General features: G+C 50.1%; 1 protein-coding gene across 6 annotated transcripts in view; it reads left to right on the forward strand.

Moving 5' to 3' along the window:
* Nucleotides 1–23,518, forward strand: part of CELF3 (CUGBP Elav-like family member 3) — a 93,752-nt gene that overhangs the window by 66,785 nt on the left and 3,449 nt on the right. Inside the window, exons 3-12 of one of the 6 annotated variants that reach the window (XM_075330114.1) lie at nt 3,818–3,866; nt 5,439–5,564; nt 6,728–6,807; nt 8,145–8,300; nt 9,888–10,047; nt 10,209–10,367; nt 10,449–10,514; nt 10,607–10,705; nt 10,784–10,927; nt 11,174–11,309. In XM_075330114.1, the coding sequence (XP_075186229.1) occupies nt 3,818–3,866; nt 5,439–5,564; nt 6,728–6,807; nt 8,145–8,300; nt 9,888–10,047; nt 10,209–10,367; nt 10,449–10,514; nt 10,607–10,705; nt 10,784–10,927; nt 11,174–11,301 (1,167 nt within the window). In that variant the 3' untranslated portion in view covers nt 11,302–11,309. Of the gene's footprint in view, nt 1–3,817; nt 3,867–5,435; nt 5,565–6,727; nt 6,808–8,144; nt 8,301–9,887; nt 10,048–10,208; nt 10,515–10,606; nt 10,706–10,783; nt 10,928–11,173; nt 11,310–23,518 lie in introns of all 6 variants that reach the window. The other 5 variants (XM_075330117.1, XM_075330113.1, XM_075330116.1 and 2 more) reach the window with 5 other exon arrangements.

Genomic DNA, 23,518 nt, shown 5'->3' on the forward strand with positions numbered 1-23,518 from the left:
TATATATAATGTACAGCGTGACTCTCATACACTATATATAATGTACAGCGTGACTCTCATACACTATATATAATGTACAGCTTGACTCTCATACACTATATAATGTACAGCGTCACTCTCATACACTAATGTACAGCGTGACTCTCATACACTATATATAATGTACAGCGTGACTCTCATACACTATATATAATGTACAGCGTGACTCTCATACACTATATATAATGTACAGCGTGACTCTCATACACTATATATAATGTACAGCGTGACTCTCATACACTGTATATAATGTACAGCGTGACTCTCATACACTGTATATAATGTACAGCGTGACTCTCATACACTATATATAATGTACAGCGTGACTCTCATATACTATATATAATGTACAGCGTGACTCTCATACACTATATATAATGTACAGCGTGACTCTCATACACTATATATAATGTACAGCGTGACTCTCATACACTATATATAATGTACAGCGTGACTCTCATACACTATATATAATGTACAGCTTGACTCTCATGCACTATATAATGTACAGCGTCACTCTCATACACTAATGTACAGCGTGACTCTCATACACTATATATAATGTACAGCGTGACTCTCATACACTATATATAATGTACAGCGTGACTCTCATACACTATATATAATGTACAGCGTGACTCTCATACACTATATATAATGTACAGCGTGACTCATATACACTATATATAATGTACAGTGTGACTCTCATACACTATATATAATGTACAGCGTGACTCATATACACTATATATAATGTACAGCGTGACTCTCATACACTATATATAATGTACAGCGTGACTCTCATACACTATATATAATGTACAGCGTGACTCTCATACACTATATATAATGTACAGCGTGACTCTCATACACTATATATAATGTACAGCGTGACTCATATACACTATATATAATGTACAGTGTGACTCTCATACACTATATATAATGTACAGCGTGACTCTCATACACTATATATAATGTACAGCGTGACTCATATACACTATATATAATGTACAGCGTGACTCTCATATACACTATATAATGTACAGCGTGACTCTCATATACTATATATAATGTACAGCGTGACTCTCATACACTATATATAATGTACAGCGTGACTCTCATACACTATATATAATGTACAGCGTGACTCTCATACACTATATATAATGTACAGCGTGACTCTCATACACTATATATAATGTACAGCTTGACTCTCATACACTATATAATGTACAGCGTCACTCTCATACACTAATGTACAGCGTGACTCTCATACACTATATATAATGTACAGCGTGACTCTCATACACTATATATAATGTACAGCGTGACTCTCATACACTATATATAATGTACAGCGTGACTCTCATATACTATATATAATGTACAGCGTGACTCTCATACACTATATATAATGTACAGCGTGACTCTCATACACTATATATAATGTACAGCGTGACTCTCATACACTATATATAATGTACAGTGTCACTCTCATACACTATATATAATGTACAGCGTGACTCTCATACACTATATATAATGTACAGCGTGACTCTCATACACTATATGTAATGTACAGCGTCACTCTCATACACTATATGTAATGTACAGCGTCACTCTCATACACTATATGTAATGTACAGCGTCACTCTCATACACTATATACTACAGTTCAAAAGTTTGGGATCACGCAGACAATTTTGTCTTTTCCATGAAAAATCCTACTTTTATCAGATGAGTTGCATAATGAGTAGAGAATCTCGTGCAGACAGTGACGAGGTTAGAAATAATGATTTTTACGTGAAATAATAATTTCCTCTTCACACTTGGCTTTCGGCACAGATCGCTCCTTTGCACAATTCCAGCTTTGCAGACTTTGGCATTCTAGCTGTTATTTGCGGAGGTAATCTGGAGATATTTGGCCCCATGTTTCCCCCCTCCCACAGGTTGGATTGTCTTGATGGGCACTTTTTGGCACCATACGGTCAAGCTGCTCCCACAACAGCTCTATAGGGTTGAGATCTGGTGACTGGCCCCCTCCATTACAGATAGATACCGGCTGCTGGCTTCTTCCCTAAATAGTTCATGCATAATTTGGAGGTGTGTTTTGGGTCATTGTCCTGTTGTAGGATGAAATTGGCTTCAATCAAGCGCTGTCCACAGGGTATGGCATGGCGTTACAAAATGGAGTGATAGCCTTCCTTATTCAAAATCCATTTTACCTTCTACAAATCTCCCACTTTACCAGCACCAAAGCAACCCCAGACCATCACATAACCTCCACCATGCTTGACAGATGGCGTCAAGCACTCTTCCAGCATCTTTTCAGTTGTTCTGCATCTCACAAATGTTCTTCTGTGTGATCCAAACACCTCACACTTGGATTCGTCTGTCCATAACACTTTTTCCAATCTTCCTCTGTCCAATGTCTGTTATTTTGCACATATTAATCTTTACCTTTTATTAGCCAGTCTCAGATATGGCTTTTTCTTTGCCACTCTGCCCTGAAGGCCGACATCCTGGAGTCGCCTCTTCACTGTAGACGGTGACACTGGTGTTTTGCGGGTACTATGTAATGAAGCTGCCAGTTGAGGACCTGTGAGGCATGGATTTCTCACATAGAGACTGTAATGCACTTGTCTTGTTGCTCAGTTGTGCAGCCCGGCCTCCACTTCTCTCTACTCTGGTTAGAGCCTGTTTGTGCTCTCCTCTGAAGGTAGTAGTACACACCAATGTAGGAAATCTTCAGTTTCTTGGCAATTTCTCACATGGAGTATCCTTCATTTCTAAGAACAAGAATAGACTGTCGAGTTTCACATAAAAGTTCTCTTTTTCTGGCCATTTTGAGAGTTTAATGGAACCAACAAATGTAATGCTCCAGATTCTCAACTAGCTCAAAGGAAGGTCAGTTTTATAGCTTCTCTAATCAGCAAAACTGTTTTCAGCTGTGCTAACATACTTGCACAAGTGTTTTCAAGGGATTTCTAAACATCCATTAGCCTTCTAACACAGTTAGCAAACACAATGTACCATTAGAACACTGGAGTGGTGGTTGTTGGAAATGGGCCTCTATACACCTATGTAGATATTGCATTAAAACCAGACGTTTGCAGCTAGAATAGTCATTTACCACATAACAATGTATAGAGGGGATTTCTTTTTAATTTAATGTTTGCTTCATTGAAAAAAAATGTGCTTTTCTTTCAAAAATAAGGAAATATCTAAGTGACCTCAAACTTTTGAACTGTAGTGTACATGTACAGTGTGACACTCATGCACTATATGTAATGTACAGTATGATTCTCACACTATATATAATGTACAGTGTGTCATGTCGTTGTCACAATGACTATGGGATAGCGGGGAACCGGTGCTCCTAATTCGTCCCTCAAGCTCGGGGGTTCTGTGCCATGCCTAGTCTCATGGATACTCCTGATGGTGGAGTGGCCTGAGTCTCCATCACGATAGGTACAGTGAAGTACCAAGCGAACAGTGAAAGGGAAGGGAAACCCTGTGTCTAAGGAAGGGGAAGATGGTAACCCCTGACCAAGCCTACCACTGGGCCCTGTGTTGATCAGGATCTGCAATCTGAACAGAGCCCAATGCCACCATGACAGTCTACAAAGCTTGTGCAAAACTCCGTGTGACAGTCGTCCACTGATCCTCCTTTTCCTCATTAGCTGACACTTATGGACCATCTGAATATTAAATTATATATTTTTATTTTTGATATATTCTGAAATATCAACACCATCTTTTTCTTTTGTTTTAGATGAATCGGCCAATTCAGGTGAAACCCGCAGACAGCGAGAGCAGAGGAGGTAGACATCTCATTACAGCATTCATTCACACATGTCCTCATCATTCAGCCCTGTATGTCTGGGCCTCTCCTGTATATCTGGGCCCCCATGTGTCTGGGCCTCCCTCTCTATACCTGGGGTCTCCCTCTCTATACCTGGGGTCTCCCTCTCTGGGCCTCTCCTATGCCTGGGCCACTCTTTGTATGTCTTGTTCTCCCTCTGTATGCCTGGTTCTCCCTCTGTATGCCTGGTTCTCCCTCTGTATGCCTGGTTCTCCCTCTGTATGCCTGGTTCTCCCTCTGTATGCCTGGGCCTCCCTCTGTATGCCTGGGCCTCCCTCTGTATGCTTGGGCCTCCCTCTGTATGCTTGGGCCTCCCTCTGTATGCCTGGGCCTCCCTCTGTATGCCTGGGCCTCCCTCTGTATGCCTGGGCCTCCCTCTGTATGCCTGGGCCTCCCTCTGTATGCCTTGACCTCCCCTTATATATCTGGGCCTCCCTCTGTATGTCTGGTCCTCCCTTGTATGTCTGGTCCTCTCTTGTATGTGTGGGCCTCTCCCTCTATGTCTGGGCCTCTCCCTCTATGTCTGGGCCTCTCCCTCTATGTCTGGGCCTCTCCCTCTATGTCTGGGCCTCTCCCTCTATGTCTGGGCCTCCCGCTCTATGTCTGGGCCTCCCGCTCTATGTCTGGGCCTCCCGCTCTATGTCTGGGCCTCCCGCTCTATGTCTGGGCCTCCCGCTCTATGTCTGGGCCTCCCGCTCTATGTCTGGGCCTCCCGCTCTATGTCTGGGCCTCCCGCTCTATGTCTGGGCCTCCCGCTCTATGTCTGGGCCTCCCGCTCTATGTCTGGGCCTCCCGCTCTATGTCTGGGCCTCCCGCTCTATGTCTGGGCCTCCCGCTCTATGTCTGGGCCTCCCGCTCTATGTCTGGGCCTCCCGCTCTATGTCTGGGCCTCCCGCTCTATGTCTGGGCCTCCCGCTCTATGTCTGGGCCTCCCGCTCTATGTCTGGGCCTCCCGCTCTATGTCTGGGCCTCCCGCTCTATGTCTGGGCCTCTCCCTCTATGTCTGGGCCTCTCCCTCTATGTCTGGGCCTCTCCCTCTATGTCTGGGCCTCTCCCTCTATGTCTGGGCCTCTCCCTCTATGTCTGGGCCTCTCCCTCTATGTCTGGGCCTCTCCCTCTATGTCTGGGCCTCTCCCTCTATGTCTGGGCCTCTCCCTCTATGTCTGGGCCTCTCCCTCTATGTCTGGGCCTCTCCCTCTATGTCTGGGCCTCTCCCTCTATGTCTGGGCCTCTCCCTCTATGTCTGGGCCTCTCCCTCTATGTCTGGGCCTCTCCCTCTATGTCTGGGCCTCTCGCTCTATGTCTGGGCCTCTCGCTCTATGTCTGGGCCTCTCGCTCTATGTCTGGGCCTCTCCCTCTATGTCTGGGCCTCCCGCTCTATGTCTGGGCCTCCCGCTCTATGTCTGGGCCTCCCGCTCTATGTCTGGGCCTCCCGCTCTATGTCTGGGCCTCTCCTCTATGTTTCCTCTTAGACTCAGCAATGTGCCTTGTGAGAAACTTTTCCCTCATCTTTTCTCTTTTCCCACAGAAGATCGGAAGCTTTTTGTCGGGATGTTGGGAAAGCAGCAGACGGACGAGGACGTCCGCCGAATGTTTGAGCCTTTTGGAAATATTGATGAATGTACAGTTCTCCGGGGGCCGGATGGAACTAGCAAAGGTACCGATGTACCACAGACTGTACTACCCCGTCACTGTACCCGACCTGTACTGTGTGCCGTACCCGACCTGTACTGTGTGCCGTACCCGACCTGTACTGTGAGCCGTACCCGACCTGTACTGTGAGCCGTACCCGACCTGTACTGTGAGCCGTACCCGACCTGTACTGTGAGCCGTACCCGACCTGTATTGTGAGCTGTACCCGACCTGTACTGTGTGCCGTACCCGACCTGTACTGTGAGCCGTACCCGACCTGTACTGTGAGCCGTACCCGACCTGTACTGTGAGCCGTACCCGACCTGTACTGTGAGCCGTACCCGACCTGTACTGTGAGCCGTACCCGACCTGTACTGTGAGCTGTACCCGTCCTGTACTGTGAGCTGTACCCGACCTGTACTGTGAGCCGTACCCGACCTGTATTGTGAGCTGTACCCGACCTGTACTGTGAGCCGTACCCGACCTGTACTGTGAGCCGTACCCGACCTGTACTGTGAACCGTACCCGACCTGTACTGGTGGCTGTATGCTGTACTGGGGACTGTGACCTGTACTAGCGGCTGTGATCTGTACCTGACCTGTACTGGGGGCTGTGACCTGTACTGGGGGCTGTGACCTGTACTGGGGGCTGTGACCTGTACTGGGGGCTGTGACCTGTACTGGGGGCTGTGACCTGTAATGGGGGCTGTGACCTGTACTGGGGGCTGTGACCTGTACTGGGGGCTGTGATCTGTACTTGACCTGTACTGGGGGCTGTGACCTGTACCTGACCTGTACTGGGGGCTGTGACCTGTACTGGGGGCTGTGACCTGTACTGGGGGATGTGACCTGTACTGGGGGATGTGACCTGTACTGGGGGATGTGACCTGTACTGGGGGCTGTGGCCTGTACTGGGGGCTGTGATCTGTACCTGACCTGTACTGGGGGCTGTGACCTGTACTGGGGGCTGTGACCTGTACTGGGGGCTGTGATCTGTACCTGACCTGTACTGGGGGCTGGGGCCTTTACTGGGGGCTGTGATCTGACTGTACCTGACATGTACTGGGGGCTGTGGCCTGTACTGACTGCCTCTTGTGTCCCCCCGTAGCCCCATATTCGGTGGTCCTGTGATTGCTGTTGTGTGCAGTGTTGCGGTGTTGTGTAGTAATGTGGTATCTCCCACACTTAGGTTGTGCATTTGTGAAGTTTCAGACACACACAGAGGCGCAAGCGGCCATCAACACGCTGCATGGAAGCCGGACTCTGCCGGTAAGTCACCCATAAGGGGGTGCTGGAGCTGAGACCACCACTGTACTGGGGGAGGGGGTGCTGAGCTGAGACCACCACTGTTCTTGGGGGTAGGGGTTGCTGGGGCTGCGGCCACCACTGCTCTGAGAGGGAGGGGGCACTAGAGCTGAGACCACCATTGCTCTAGGGGGAGGGGGCGCTGTGTCTGAGACCACCACAGCTCTAGGGGGAGGTGGTGCTGGAGCTGAGACCACCGCTGCTTTAGAGGGAGGGGGAACTGGGGCTGAGACTATCACTGCTCTAGGGGGGGGGTGCGCTGGAGGTGAGACCATCACTGCTCTGGGGGAGGGGTGCTAAATGTTGGACCACCACTGCTCTGGGGGGAGGGGCGTTGGGGCTTAGACTACCACTGCTCTAACAGGGGGCAGGTGCTGGAGCTGAGACCACCATTGCTTGGGTGGGGGCGCTGGAGCTGAGACCACCGCAGCTCTGACAGGGAGAGGGCACTGGAGCTGAGACCACCACTGCTCTGACAGGGAGAGGGCACTGGAGCTGAGACCACCACTGCTCTGACAGGGAAGGGGCACTGGAGCTGAGACCACCACTGCTCTGACAGCGAGGGGGCACTGGAGCTGAGATCACCACTGATTTGGAGGAAGGGGTGCTGGAGATGAGACCACCACTGCTCTAGGGGGAGGAAGGGGTGCTGGAGATGAGACCACCACTGCTCTAGGGGGAGGAGTGCTTGTGTTGAGACGACCGCTGCTCTGAATATTCACTGTAATTATACATGGTGGCACAGAATATGGGACTGCTCTGGCTGGAGGAAAGGAGGTGGTGGAGGAGGGTGCCCCCTTGTGGCCCAGTGTCAACTGTGCATAAAGATGTACAACTGCTGTGTGTATACTATGCACTATATAAAACTCTGCTGTACTCGTGTAACATATCGCTATACTCTGTCCTGTACTCGTGTAACATGTCGCTATACTGTGTGCTGTACCCGTGTTACATGTCGCTATATTCTGCTGTTCTCGTGTAACATGTCGCTTTACTCTGCTTTATTCGTGTAACGTGTCGCTATACTCTGTGCTGTACAAGTGTAACATGTCGGTATACTCTGTGCTGTACAAGTGCAACGTGTCACTATACTCTGTGCTGTGCAAGTGTAACATGTCCACTATACTCTGTGCTGTACCCATGTAACATTCCACTACTCTGTGCTGTACCCGTGTAATATGTGGCTATACTCTGTGCTGTATCCGTGTAATATGTGGCTATACTCTGTGCTGTACCCGTGTAATATGTGGCTATGCTCTGTGCTGTACAAGTGTAACGTGTCGCTATTCTCTGCTGTGTAGGGCGCGTCCTCCAGCCTGGTGGTCAAGTTTGCGGACACAGAGAAGGAGCGGGGGCTGCGTCGGATGCAGCAGGTGGCCAACCAGCTTGGCATGTTCAGTCCGATCGCCCTGCAGTTCGGAGCTTACAGCGCGTACACACAGGCAGTAAGTGACCAGGTGAATTCAGCGCACTCTTCTGTTCAACAATTATCTCTGTGTAGCTGTATGACATCACTGTGACATCACCAGCTCGACACTGTGACATCACACCAGTTTCTCATGGAGCTTCCTCCCAAATTTCCCTGTGAACTTTCAAAATTTGCATTTGCACATAATCACCATCTGCTATGACCTCACCATCCTCATCTGTACCGTGTGTTGTGAAATAAACATGATGCATGTCCGGGTGCCGTCCTCATACCTTTCGGTTGATGTCACCTTCCTCAGACGTATTGGATGATGTTGCCATCCTCAGCCGTGTCAGGTGCCATCTCTCTGTCCTTGGCCGATTCAATTGCCTTTTCCGTCCTTGGTCGTGTCAGGTGCCGTCTCCATCCTCGGCTGTGTCGGTTGCTGTCTTCAGTGGTGTCGAGTGTCGTCTCTGTCCTCGGCCATGTTGGGTGCTGTCTACATCCTCAGTCGTGTCGGGTGCTGTCTATATTCTCACCCATGTCGGGTGCCGTCTCCATCCTCGGTCATGTGGGGTGTCGTCTCTTTCCTTGGTCGTGTCGGGTGCCATCTACATCCTCGCCCCTGTCAGGTGTAGTCTAAGTCCTCGGTCGTGTCGAGTGTTGTCCTCGTTCGTGTCGAGTGTTGTCCTCGGTCGTGTCGAGTGTTGTCCTCGGTCGTGTCGAGTGTTGTCCTCGGTCGTGTCGGGTGTCGTCCTCAGTCGTGTCGGGTGTCGTCTACATCCTCGCCCCTGTCAGGTGTCGTCTAAGTCCTTGGTTGTGTCGGGTGTTGTCCTTGGTTGTGTCGGGTGTTGTCCTTGGTTGTGTCTGGTGTTGTCCTTGGTCGTGTCGGGTGTTGTCCTCGGTCGTGTCGGGTGTCTTCCTGAGTCGTGTCGGGTGTCTTCCTGAGTCGTGTCGGGTGTCTTCCTGAGTCGTGTCGGGTGTCTTCCTGAGTCGTGTCGGGTGTCGTCCTCGGTAGTGTCGGGTGTCGTCCTCGGTAGTGTCGGGTGTCGTCCTCGGTAGTGTCGGGTGTCGTCCTCGGTAGTGTCGGGTGTCGTCCTCGGTAGTGTCGGGTGTCGTCCTCGGTAGTGTCGGGTGTCGTCCTCGGTAGTGTCGGGTGTCGTCCTCGGTAGTGTCGGGCGTCGTCCTCGGTAGTGTCGGGCGTCGTCCTCGGTAGTGTCGGGCGTCGTCCTCGGTAGTGTCGGGCGTCGTCCTCGGTCGTGTCGGGCCTCGTCCTCGGTCGTGTCGGGTCTCGTCCTCGGTCGTGTCGGGTCTCGTCCTCGGTCGTGTCGGGCATCGTCCTCGGTCGTGTCGGGCATCGTCCTCGGTAGTGTCGGGCATCGTCCTCGGTAGTGTCGGGCATCGTCCTCGGTAGTGTCGGGCATCGTCCTCGGTAGTGTCGGGCATCGTCCTCGGTAGTGTCGGGCATCGTCCTCGGTAGTGTCGGGCATCGTCCTCTGTCATATCAGGTGTCCTCCTCTGTCATGTCGGGTACTGTCGCCATCCTCAATCATGTCGGGCGACATTGCTGTCTCTTGTGGTGTTTTGTCGGTTTCTGCTCTCAGGTCACACCGTTTCTGTTCTTGTGCCCCCCCAGCTTATGCAGCAGCAGGCCGCCCTGGTGGCCGCACACAGCGCTTACCTCAACCCTATGGCAACAATGGCCGCTGTCCAGATGCAGCAAATGGCGACAATCAACCCTAATGGAATCATAGCCACTCCCATTACGCCCATCACGCCCATCACGTCTTCATCAGGTAAGACACAATCCTGACATGGCAGCAGGGGCCAGTCACAATCCCTGTGGCGCACGGTCAGGTCCATCATGGAGGATTGTGCTTGGCACATAGTGTCCTGGGGGTTGGTGGAGCGGGCAGATAGAGCGGTCCTCACCCTGTTACTGTGGTGGTCTCTGCAGGTACCAGTACACCCCCGACACTCGCTGCCACTCCAGTATCTGCCATCCCTGCCACGCTGGGGGTTAATGGGTATAGCACAGTGCCCTCTCAGAGTAGCGTGCAGCCGAGCTCGGAGGCCATTTACACCAACGGCCTGCACCCCTACCCAGGTAATACTGGTATGTATGATACTCCTGCTTGTGAGGCTCCAGGACCCGGCTCCTTGCACAGAAACTACTCACGCCTTCCTTTACTTCCAGCTCAGAGTCCGGTGACCCAGCTCGACCCCCTCCAGCAAGCCTACGCGGGCATGCAGCATTATACAGGTGGGCAGCGGATGTGGGTGGGAGGGCGGTAACATTGTTGTGGGGTTCATGACAGCATGTCCTCACCTCTCATGTCTGTGTCCACGCGGCAGCGGCCTACCCTGCGGCCTACGGTCTGGTGAGCCCGGCGTTCACGCAGCCTCCACCCTTGTTACCACAGCAGCCTCCGCAGCAGCAGCAGCAGAGAGAGGGTAAGTGGCATCGGCCCAGTGAGCACCAGGAACACGGCTGTGCCCGGCCATAAAGTAACCGCAGTGTGTTTGTGCCAGGTCCAGAAGGCTGCAACATATTCATCTACCACCTGCCCCAGGAGTTCACAGACTCGGAGATTTTACAGATGTTTCTACCGTTCGGAAATGTCATCTCCGCCAAAGTGTTTGTAGACAGAGCCACCAACCAGAGCAAGTGTTTTGGTAAGTGGGCGGTGGCCCCTGGCTGTGGGCGGTGGCCCCTGGCTGTGGGCTGTGGCCCCTGGCTGTGGGCGGTGGCCCCTGGCTGTGGGCGGTGGCCCCTGGATGTGGGCGGTGGTCCCTGGCTGTGGGCGGTGGTCCCTGGCTGTGGGCTGTGGCCCCTGGATGTGGGCTGTGGCCCCTGGATGTGGGCTGTGGCCCAGCCCGGGTGCTGTTCTTATGGCCACATCTCTGCTTTCTCACTTGCAGGCTTTGTAAGTTTTGACAATCCCGGCAGCGCCCAGGCTGCCATTCAGGCCATGAACGGTTTCCAGATTGGCATGAAGAGGCTCAAAGTACAACTAAAGCGACCAAAAGATGCCAACCGGCCGTACTGAGGGTTCAGGTGGGTAACGAGGCGAGGTGCGGACACCAGAGAGGGGTTAGTGTGGTCCTGTCTGGGCACGTACACGCAGAGCTCCTGCCCTCCATTCTGTCCACGTACGCTCCCTGTGTGTCCTGTCATGTCCATGTATACTTCAGTATACCTCCCACACAAGACACTGATCGCCAGTGGATCCATCAGGTGCTGGAAATGTAATCTGCTCAGTGATTACACAACGACTCTTGCACTGAAAACCACCCGAAAATCCAGATAACCCGATACGTGTAGAAAATGACATGGTAATCTAGTGATCCTTGTTAATCATATACATGTAAAAACTGACATGCTGATCTAGTGATCCCTGCTACCCAAGTACATGTAGAAAACAACATGGTAATCTAGTGATCCCTGCTAATCCTATACATGTAAAAACCGACATCGTAATCTAGTGATCTCTGCTAATCCTATACATATAGAAAACGACATGGTGATCTAGTGATCCCTGCTACCCCTGTACATGTAGAAACCAACATGGTAATTTAGTGATCCCTGATAATCCTAAACAAGTAAAAGCCAACATGGTAATCTAGTGTACCCTGCTAACCCTATACATGTAGAAAATTACATGGTAATCTAGTGATCTCTGCTAATCCTATACATGTAGAAAACGACATGGTAATCTAGTGATCCCTGCTAATCCTATACGTGTAAAACAGACATCGTAATCTAGTAATCTCTGCTAATCCTCTACATATAGAAAATGACATGATGATCTAGTGATCCTTGCTACCCCTGTACATGTAGAAACCAACATGGTAATTTAGTGATCCCTGCTAATCCTATACATGTAGAAAATGACATGGTAATCTAGTGATCCCTGCTAATCCTATACATTCTCTGACAGAAGTTCTGTCACTTATCCATGTTATGTAAATAAAAGCTTATAACCTGACTTTAAATTCATCCATTGGTTTTATAAATTACTCTTTTGAAAGCTGAAACTCTCCCAAACGTGGTTTAGGTTATGAAAATAAAGTTGCTGCAAAGCTGGAATATTGATCATTTAATGAACACAGAAAGGTCAGATTTTGGCAAGACAAAAGTTTTGTCGCCTTATCATATAATGCACCCAATCCTAGTTTACATCCTCACCTGTGCTCACTAAATGATCGGTTAATTAGTGGGTGTGTATAAAAAGAAACCCAGCACCCCAGACCATCAGTTGAACTGCAACTTGCCCTCTGACAACATGCCAAAAATCCACCCTGCAACCAAAGCCTTGATTATCAAGAGGCTGAAGACCAGATGCACTGCAGAGGTGGCTGGCACCTTTAATGTGTCTCAGTGTCAAGTACAAAGAATTAAAAAAAAATTTGAAGAGACTGGAGATTTTTTTGACCAGCCCAGGTCCAGCAGACCCCGCAAGACAACTGCTCAGGAGGAACGTTTGTTGGTTAGAAAATCCAAAGCCAGACCCTCTTCCACTGCAGCAGAGCTCCAACAGGCCTGGTCACCTCAAGTCCCTGTGTCAACTAGAACAGTTTGTAGGATTCTGTCTCGAAATGGCCTCCATGGTCGAATCAGTGCCCAGAAGCCAGCACTAAACAAAAAGCAATTAAAAAAAAACGTGTGGCATTTGCCAAGTCCCCCAGCCTGCTAAACAGATGGACGCTGGAAAAGTGGCAGAAGGTGGATTTCTCTGATGAATCTTCAGTTGAATTACACCACAGCCGCCGTAAATACTGCAGGAGACCTACTGGAGCCCGTATGGATCCAGAAAACAGTTACGTTTGGTGGTGGAAAGATCATGGTCTGGGGTTACATTCAGTATGGGAATGTGCGAAACATTTGCAAGGTGGAAGGCAATATCAATAGCCTAAAATATCTAGAAGCATTAACTACCTCTTACATTCCCAATCATAAAAGGGGTCACATTCTGCAGCAGGAAGGTGATCCATCTCCTACATCCACCTCTACAACAAAGTTCCTCCTGGCAAAGAAGATCAAGGTGCTCAAGGACTGGCCAGCCCAGTTCCCAGACATGAACATCATTGAGCATGTTTGGGGTCGGATGAAAGAGGAAGCTTGGAAGACAAAACCAAAGAATCTAGATGAGCTCTGGGAGGCATGTAAGATGCATTCTCTGCTATTCCTGATGACTTCATCAATAAATTGTATGAATCATAGTTGATCCGCATGGATGCAGTCCTTCAAGATCATAGAAGTCACACAAAATATTAAATATGGCTCTAATCGCACCACAACTTCATTCACCAATGTTATGCCACATATCTTTGTATTAGAAGGTAATTGTGTTTGAATTTCACGTTACTTTCTGTGGGTGACAAAACTGTTGTCTTCCCAAAATCTGACCTTTCTGTGTTCATTAAATGATCAATATTTCAGCTTTGCAGCAACTTTATTTTCATAACCTAAACCAAATTTGGGAGGGTTTCAGCTTTCAAAAGAGTAATTTCTTCAGCGCTCTATTGGGAGACCCAGACGATTGGGTGTATAGCACTGCCTCCGGAGGCCACACAAAGCAATTACACTAAAAAGTGTAAGGCCCCTCCCCTTCTGGCTATACACCCCCAGTGGGATCACTGGCTCGCCAGTTTTCTGCTTTGTGCGAAGGAGGTCAGACATCCACGCATAGCTCCACTGTTTGTAGTCAGCAGTAGCTGCTGGCTATATCGGATGGAAGAAAAGAGGGCCCATATGGGGCCCCCAGCATGCTCCCTTCTCACCCGCGGTGGTGCTTGTAAGGTTGAGGTACCTATTGCTGGTACAGAGGCTGGAGCCCACATGCTGTTTTCCTTCCACATCCCCTGGAGGGCTCTGTGGAAGTGGGATCTTACCGGCCTCCAAGCCCTGAGGCCGGGCTCCATCCACAGACCCAGAGAACCTGCTGGATTTGGAGCGGGAGTGCCGTTCAGGGACAAGGCCCTGCAACTTTCAGGTACTCTGTGTCCCCGGCAGGCACGGACACTCTCAAGGCTTGCTGAGCGTTATAGTGCGCCGGGGACAGTAGCGCTGTGCGCTGGGGTTAGGTCACTGCAGCTTTGCTGAGTGACGTTACATGTTGGGAACTACTGCGCCGACCGCTACTGGAGCGGCGGCGCAGCTGCGACTTGTGGTGCGCCGGGGACTTTGCGCCGACCGCGCTTTTACGGCGGCGGCGCTTCTAACTTTAGCCCCCGGCTTCTGCGGCCTAGCGCCGCTTCGTTCCCGCCCCCCACCCTGTCAATCAGGGTAGGGGAGAGACGCTGCTCAATTGGCAGCGCCGAGGGCTGGAGCTTTATTTACATGCTCCAGCCCTCTCACTAGGCACAGTGGGAAGCAGGCTTCCCGCTCTTCGTCTGTATACGCCCAGGGCCCGCCCCCCCTCTCCACAAGAACGCCGGCAGCCATTACACATGCGGTCTGGCTGGGGAAAGGCAGCAGGCTCTGGGAGACCCAGACTAAAGGGATTTCGGCGACCACACACCCGCTCCTAAGCGGGCGGTAAGCAGCACTTTAGTGCTGGCCCCACTAGTGCCTCAGTGTTATATTAGTGTACTTTTTTCTTAGTACCATATATATATATAGTTGCACTGTAAGGTCGCTTCTTGGCTGGACACCCTGTACTGCTCTGAGGAAGCAGCAACATGTCATCCGCAAAACGCAAGGGTGCCAAGGCACAGGCTGTGTACACTGTTTGTACTGCATGTGGGGCTGATCTACCGGCAGGCTCCAAAGACTCACATTGTGTGGAATGTTCAGTCCCAGTGGCACTTCGTCAGCCAGAGCCTAATGTGGTGGTAGCCCAGGCAGAGACGCCTGTGAACCCTGCCCCGGTGACGGGGACAGACTTTGCAGTTTTTGCTGATAAAATGTCTGTGACTATGTCAAAAATCCTGGAGACCTTGCAGTCCAGGCCAGTTACTCAGACCATGGACACTGCTGTGTCTATGCTCTCCGGTCCCCCTCAGTTGGAACTAATCCGTACTTCAAGGGGGTCTCAAGCATCACAGGCTGAAGTCTCTGACTCAGATGACAGTCCCAGGCGGCCTAAGCGAGCTCGCTGGGAAAGACCCTCCACGTCATCACACTGCTCAGGGTCTCAGCGAGAAGAGTCTCTCTGTGATGAGACTGAGGACGGTGATCAGGATTCTAATCCTGAGGCTCCTTTCAATCTGGATGCCCCTGATGGTGACGCCATGGTTAATGACCTTATATCGGCAATTAATAGACTGTTGGATATTTCTCCCCCAGCCCCTTCTGCAGAGGAGGCAGCTGCACAGCAGGAGAAGTTCCATTTCCTGTATCCCAAGCGTAAATTAAGTGCTTTTTTGGACCACTCTGAGTTCAGAGAATCGATCCAGAAACACGACGCTCATCCAGACAAGCGTTTCTCTAAACGTTCTAAGGATACCCGTTATCCTTTTCCCTCTGAGGTGGCCAAACGCTGGACCCAGTGTCCAAAGGTGGATCCCCCAATTTCCAAGCTTGCGGCTAGATCCATAGTCGCAGTAGAGGATGGCGCTTCACTTAAAGATGCCAACGACAGACAGATGGACCTTTGGTTGAAATCTGTCTATGAAGCTATCGGCGCGTCGTTTGCTCCAGCATTCGCGGCCGTGTGGGCACTCCAAGCTATTTCAGCTGGTTTAGCACAGGTGGATGCTATCATACATCCAGCAGTGCCGCAAGTGGCGTCCCTAACTTCGCAAATGTCTGCGTTTGCGACCTATGCTATCAATGCTGTCCTAGAATCTACGAGCCGTACCGCTATGGCGTCCGCCAATTCTGTGGTTTTGCGCAGAGCCTTGTGGTTAAAGGACTGGAAAGCAGATGCTGGTTCCAAAAAATGCTTAACCAGCTTGCCATTATCTAGAGACAGACTGTTTGGTGAGCCATTGGCTGAAATCATAAAACAGTCCAAGGGTAAGGACTCTTCCTTACCACAGCCCAGAGCAAGTAAACCTCAACAGAAAAAGTGGCAGTCGAGGTTTCGGTCCTTTCGAGGCTCGGGCAAGGCCCAATTCTCCTCGTCCAAAAGGACTCAGAAAGAACAAGGGAGCTCAGATTCCTGGCGGGCTCACTCACGCCCCAGGAAAGCAAATGGAGGAACCGCTTCCAAAGCGGCTACCTCATGACTTTCGGCCTCCTCCCTCCGCATCCTCGGTCGGTGGCAGGCTCTCCCGCTTTTACGACATTTGGCTGTCACAGGTCAAGGACCGGTGGGTAACAGACATTTTGTCTCGCGGGTACAGAATCGAGTTCAGTTCTCGACCTCCACTTCGGTTCTTCAGAACCTCCCCACACCCCAACCGAGCAGGTGCCCTGCTGCAGGCGGTGGACTCTCTAAGAGCAGAAGGAGTCGTGATCCCTGTCCCCCCTCAGGAACGGGGGCGAGGATTTTACTCCAATCTCTTTGTGGTTCCAAAAAAGGACGGCTCCTTCCGTCCTGTTCTGGACCTAAAACTGCTCAACAAGCATGTGAACGCCAGGCGGTTCCGGATGGAATCCCTCCGCTCAGTCATTGCCTCAATGTCTCAAGGAGATTTCATAGCATCAATAGACATCAAAGATGCTTATCTCCACGTGCCGATTGCTACAGAGCACCAACGCTTTCTACGCTTCGTGATAGGAGACGACCATCTTCAGTTCGTAGCTCTGCCATTTGGTCTGGCGACAGCCCCTCGGGTGTTCACCAAGATCATGGCGGCAGTGGTAGCAGTCTTGCACTCTCACGGACACTCTGTGATCCCTTACTTGGACGATCTACTGGTCAAGGCACCCTCTCAAGAGGCATGCCAACTCAGCCTGAATGTTGCACTGGAGACTCTCCAGGCGTTCGGGTGGATCATCAACTTCCAAAGTCAAATCTGTCACCGACCCAATCACTAACGTATCTTGGCATGGAGTTTCATACTCTCTCAGCGATAGTGAAGCTTCCGCTGGACAAGCAGCGGTCTCTACAGACTGGGGTGCAGGCTCTCCTTCAAAGTCAGGCGCACTCCTTAAGACGCCTCATGCACTTCCACGGGAAGATGGTGGCGGCAATAGAGGCGGTTCCGTTTGCGCAGTTTCATCTGCGTCCACTTCAATGGGACATTCTCCGCCAATGGGACGGGAAGTCAACATCCCTGGACAGGAAAGTCTCCCTTTCCCAGACGGCCAAAGACTCTCTGCAGTGGTGGCTTCTTCCCACCTCATTATCACAGGGAAGATCCTTCCTACCACCGTCTTGGGCGGTGGTCACGACAGACGCGAGTCTGTCAGGGTGGGGAGCAGTTTTTCTCCACCACAGGGCTCAGGGTACGTGGACTCGGCAGGAGTCCACCCTTCAGATCAATGTTCTGGAAATCAGAGCAGTGTATCTTGCCCTACTAGCCTTCCAGCAGTGGCTGGAAGGAAGGCAGATCCGAATTCAGTCGGACAACTCCACAGCGGTGGCATACATCAACCACCAAGGGGGGACACGCAGTCGGCAAGCCTTCCAGGAAGTCCGGCGGATTCTGATGTGGGTGGAAGCCACAGCCTCCACCATATCCGCAGTTCACATCCCCGGCGTAGAAAACTGGGAAGCAGACTTCCTCAGTCGCCAGGGCATGGACGCAGGGGAATGGTCCCTTCACCCAGACGTGTTTCAGGAAATCTGTCGCCGCTGGGGGGTGCCGGACGTCGACCTAATGGCGTCATGGCACAACAACAAGGTCCCAACCTTCATGGCACGGTCTCGCGATCAAAGAGCGCTGGCGGCAGACGCCCTAGTGCAAGATTGGTCGCAGTTCCGGCTCCCTTATGTGTTTCCACCTCTGGCACTCTTGCCCAGAGTGCTACGCAAGATCAGATCCGATTGCAGCCGCGTCATACTTGTCGCCCCAGACTGGCCGAGGAGGGCGTGGTATCCGGATCTGTGGCAGCTCACGGTCGGCCAACCGTGGGCACTCCCAGACCGACCAGACTTACTGTCCCAAGGGCCGTTTTTCCATCGGAATTCTGCGGCCCTGAACCTGACTGTGTGGCCATTGAGTCCTGGATCCTAGCGTCTTCAGGATTGTCCCAAGGGGTCGTTGCCACCATGAGACAGGCTAGGAAGCCCACGTCCGCTAAGATCTACCACAGAACGTGGAGGATATTCTTATCCTGGTCCTCTGCTCAGGGAGTGTCTCCCTGGCCATTTGCATTGCCTACCTTTCTTTCTTTCCTGCAATCTGGGTTAGAAAAAGGTTTGTCGCTCAGCTCCCTTAAAGGTCAGGTCTCGGCGCTATCCGTCTTTTTTCAGAGGCGTTTGGCACGCCTTCCTAAGGTGCGCACGTTCCTACAGGGGGTTTGCCATATTGTACCCCCGTACAAGCGGCCGTTAGATCCATGGGATCTGAACAGGGTACTAGTTGCCCTCCAGAAGCCGCCCTTCGAGCCTCTGAGGGAGGTTTCACTTTCTAGACTATCACAGAAAGTGGCTTTTCTGGTAGCGATCACTCTCTTCGGAGAGTGTCTGAGCTGGCAGCACTATCATCCAAGGCTCCCTTCCTGGTCTTCCACCAGGACAAGGTTGTGCTGCGCCCCATTCAGGAGTTTCTCCCGAAGGTGGTATCCTCTTTTCATCTTAATCAGGATATCTCTTTGCCTTCGTTTTGTCCTCATGCAGTTCATCGGTATGAGAAAGATTTACATTTGTTAGATCTGGTGAGAGCACTCAGAATCTACATTTCCCGCACGGCGCCCTTGCGCCGTTCGGATGCACTCTTTGTCCTTGTCGCTGGTCAGCGCAAAGGGTCGCAGGCTTCTAAGGCCACCCTGGCTCGATGGATCAAAGAACCAATTCTTGAAGCCTACCGTTCTGCTGGGCTTCCGGTTCCATCAGGGCTGAAGGCCCATTCTACCAGAGCCGTGGGTGCATCCTGGGCATTACGACACCAGGCTACGGCTCAACAGGTGTGCCAGGCAGCTACCTGGTCGAGTCTGCACACTTTCACCAAACATTATCAGGTGCATACCTATGCTTCGGCGGACGCCAGCCTAGGTAGAAGAGTCCTGCAGGCGGCAGTTGCCTCCCCGTAGGGGAGGGCTGTCTTGCAGCTCTAACATGAGGTATTTCTTTACCCACCCAGGGACAGCTTTTGGACGTCCCAATCGTCTGGGTCTCCCAATAGAGCGCTGAAGAAGAAGGGAATTTTGTTACTTACCGTAAATTCCTTTTCTTCTAGCTCTTATTGGGAGACCCAGCACCCGCCCTGTTGTCCTTCGGGATTTTTGGTTTGTTTGCGGGTACACATGTTGTTCATGTTGAACGGTTTTCAGTTCTCCGATGTTACTCGGAGAGAATTTGTTTAAACCAGTTATTGGCTTTCCTCCTTCTTGCTTTTGCACTAAAACTGGCGAGCCAGTGATCCCACTGGGGGTGTATAGCCAGAAGGGGAGGGGCCTTACACTTTTTAGTGTAATTGCTTTGTGTGGCCTCCGGAGGCAGTAGCTATACACCCAATCGTCTGGGTCTCCCAATAAGAGCTAGAAGAAAAGGAATTTACGGTAAGTAACAAAATTCCCTTCTTATGAAACCAATGGATGAATTTAAAGTCTGGTTATAAGCTTTTATTTACATAACATGGAGAAGCGACAGAACCTCTGTCAGGGAGTGTACATGTAAAAACTGACATGATAATCTAGTGATCCCTGCTACCCCTGTTCATGTAGAAAACAACATGGCAATCTAGTGATCCCTGCTAATCCTATACATGTAGATAACGACATGGTAATCTACGGATCCCCGATAATCCTATTCTTATAGAAAAAGATATGGTAATCTGCTGTACATGTAAAAATCGACATGGTAATCTAGGGATCCATGCTACCCCTGTTCATGTAGAAGATGACATGGTAATCTAGTGATCCCTGCTAATCCTATACATGTAAAAACGGACATGGTAATCTAGTGATCCCTGCTAATCCTATACATGTAAAAATGGACATGGTAATCTAGTGATCCCTGCTAACCCTATACATGTAAAAACTAACATGGTAATCTAGTGATCCCTGCAAATCCTATACATGTAGGAGACAACATGGTAATCTAGTGATCCCTGGTACCCCTGTTCATGTAGAAAACAACATGGTAATCTTGTCTTCCCTGCTAATCCTATACATGTAGAAAACGACATGGTGATCTATTGATCCCTGCTACCCCTATACATATAAAAAACAACATGGTGATCTAGTGATCCCTGCTAACCCTATACATGTATGAGATGACATGGTAATCTAGTGATCCCTGCTAATACTATACATGTAGAACACGACATTGTAATCTAGGGATCCCCGATAATCCTATTCTTTTAGAAAAAGATATGGTAATCTGCTGATCCCAGATAATCCCTGCTAATCCTATAATCTAGAATAAGACAGTAATCTGAAGAAAGAAGGTGGCTTCTCCATTCAATAATGATGATCTTTCTTTATGATGGCCTCGCAATCTGAATTTGGGATCCATCATAGATCCGGTTGCCCATTATTGGATGCTGGAGACGCCGTCCTGAGCTTGGATTTTGCTTGGGAAAAGGGATGTTTCCACATTTTTCTTTTGTGTACCTACGTGGTATTGAAGCTTAATTCCATATCCGCCAACGCCCGTGGGAGCAGACGACCATCGTGTGTGATGGAGGGTCCTGACCCCCTGATTTTTTTATGCCTGGTCCTCTATTTGTGGGGGGAGATTTACCACAACCAGAAGTGAGGGCAGCTTTCTCCTCTTAGATCCGTTCGGCAGACAGCCAACAGCAATCGTGTATGTGGCCTGTCTGCTCCATTAATCTAGACTATGGCACATTAATCTACTGATCTCATCTAGTATAATAATCAAGACTGGTCCAGCAATCTAGTTACTTCATCTGATCTGTAGATCTAGACTATGGCAAAGTAATCTAGTAATCTCATATGATCTATCACTGCAGATTGACTCAGTCTGGATCAATAGGACAGATGAGATCGCTAGATCACTATGGCTCAGTAATCTAGAGATCACATAATCTGTTAATCCAGACAGTGACTAAGTAATCTAGATGATCACATCTACTCTATTAATCTAGACGATGGCTCAGCAATCCAGATGTATATTATGTCCTACTGATCTGTTCTGCAGTGATCTGTTTACGATCAGATTAGATCTCTATATTACTATTACCCTGTAATCTAGAAATCTCATCTATTGATCTACACTATGGTTTAGTGATCAGTTAGATCTCCGAGGCTCACCTGCATTGTTCCCGAATTATGTTGTTGCAGAGTAGAGGATCCAACCGGATCACAGTGCTCTGTTCTTACATAAGGCTTAAACTGTGTATAATATTCATTTAGAAATAAAATAAAACATTTCAAGTAAAGGTGGAAAGATTTACTAACATAATATATCTATACTAACCACATGACAAAAAAAAATCAGCTTCTCTTTTTCTGCCACTTGTAACCCGCCCACCTTGTGCCAGGGTCCAATCAAATCATGAGACAACTCTGTCGCTTTGAGCTAGCGTCCATTGGCTGCCCTGGGACTCGTAGCACCGCCCCTTGTAAGTTGCATCCATTGGAATGACTGTGTTGTATTTTGAGACTCCTAAGTGCCTCCCCTTCCTCCTGTAATCCCCGCCCCCGAGGAGCCACTCTAAGGGAGAGCTGTGTTTTGTATAGGATGCATGGAGTGCTGTGTAAATCTGGAGTTGTGCTGTGTAATACTGATTGTTCTCTAGCCTGTAGAGGGCGCTGTGTACGGGTGACAACCTTTTATAACGCTTTCACAATATGAGGAGAGCACGAGAGCGCTGAGCGATGGCATCTCACTGCAGAGGCCGCTCATGCTGACGCCATGACTTGTTCCAGTGTTCTCCCTCCTACTGATGTTACAGATTACAATATTTCAGTCAGCGACTAATGATCTTCCATATTAGAGGAGGAACATTAAAACAAGTCAGTAAGTCGTCAGATTTATACCCTGATATTACCCTGAAGATCTAGTGGATTCCCTGGTGATGTTATCAGCCTTCTGTGCCCTCATGACAACACTTCTTGGTATATCAGTGTTATCATGGGGTTAAGGAATCACTTTACTTTCTTTTAGTCTATTTATTGCTTTGATAACAGTTCCCAGGCAGTGTTGTCATAGGGACACTAGCAGGGATGTTGGACTGATAACATCTCTCAGAATCAGGATATTTTCTACGGACCTCACATAGTCACATCTGACATCAGGGGGGTGGGCGGGGGTCTCTGCTTTCTGTCCATTTTGTGGCTGTGTTAGATAAAAGGGGTCACCTGCCGTAATTGCGGCCGTGCAAGGACGGCTTCCTTGCGACTGATTACTGATGCTCCCCTCCCTTCCGCCATCTTTGTGTGGCCCCTGGTGTGCTGATGTACAGTCTTGGCAATGCTCCATGTGGTCTGTGCACTGACAACTTCTGCTGTTTCCACCATCCATTCTCATCTCCTGTCCAACCTCACGTCCCGTTCCTGTAGGACAGCTGCTAGCACTGGGGAGGGGGCTTCCGATAAGGCGGCAGTCACACCTACCAGCCTTGTGGATCCATGCGATACGTAGCCGTCCATTATTCTACCACCTACAGAGACAACCTCCCAGCATTGCTGGACCACAGAAGGGTGGAGGAGCTGTTGGCCACCATGACGTTGCATGAACCATCCAGGGTGTGTGTGTGTGTCGTAGAGCGGGCATGCTGGGAGTTGTAGTCTGTGGGAGAGCATTTGGTTGGAGACTACTGTAGGGCAGCCTTCACCTCTTTCCTTCTACATTCCCCTGGTGTCATCCATTATTGTCCCCACGCCTGTGCATGAGACATTGGGACATGACCCTCCCCATCCTCCCATCATGCCAAATCTGCTATAGCTAACTGCTTGACCCTATGGCTGTGATCTCTTATTCGGGGGTGCAACCATGTGTGTCTGGCATGGCCCAGAAATAGTCTACAACTCTCTGCAGGGAGGAAAACAGGCTGAAGTGGGGCCTGGAGGAAGCCTTAGCGAGGCCCGATGTGCAGCAGATACTGGGTGAGGTGGTGGTCAGATCTCCTGGAGGAACTATCTGGACCTGACCCCTCCAGGCCACGGTCTCGATATTCTCACACATCCAGTTCTTTGATTTCTGGATGGTGCCCCTAAGAGATATCTGTGCCCAGTCTCTAACCAGAGGCAGAATCAGGGGTCTCCTCCGGGCACAGGTGGGCACCTAAGCCCAGGGTTAT

The sequence above is a fragment of the Anomaloglossus baeobatrachus genome, chromosome 12 (genome assembly GCF_048569485.1).
Source record: "Anomaloglossus baeobatrachus isolate aAnoBae1 chromosome 12, aAnoBae1.hap1, whole genome shotgun sequence".
NCBI lineage: Eukaryota > Metazoa > Chordata > Amphibia > Anura > Aromobatidae > Anomaloglossus > Anomaloglossus baeobatrachus.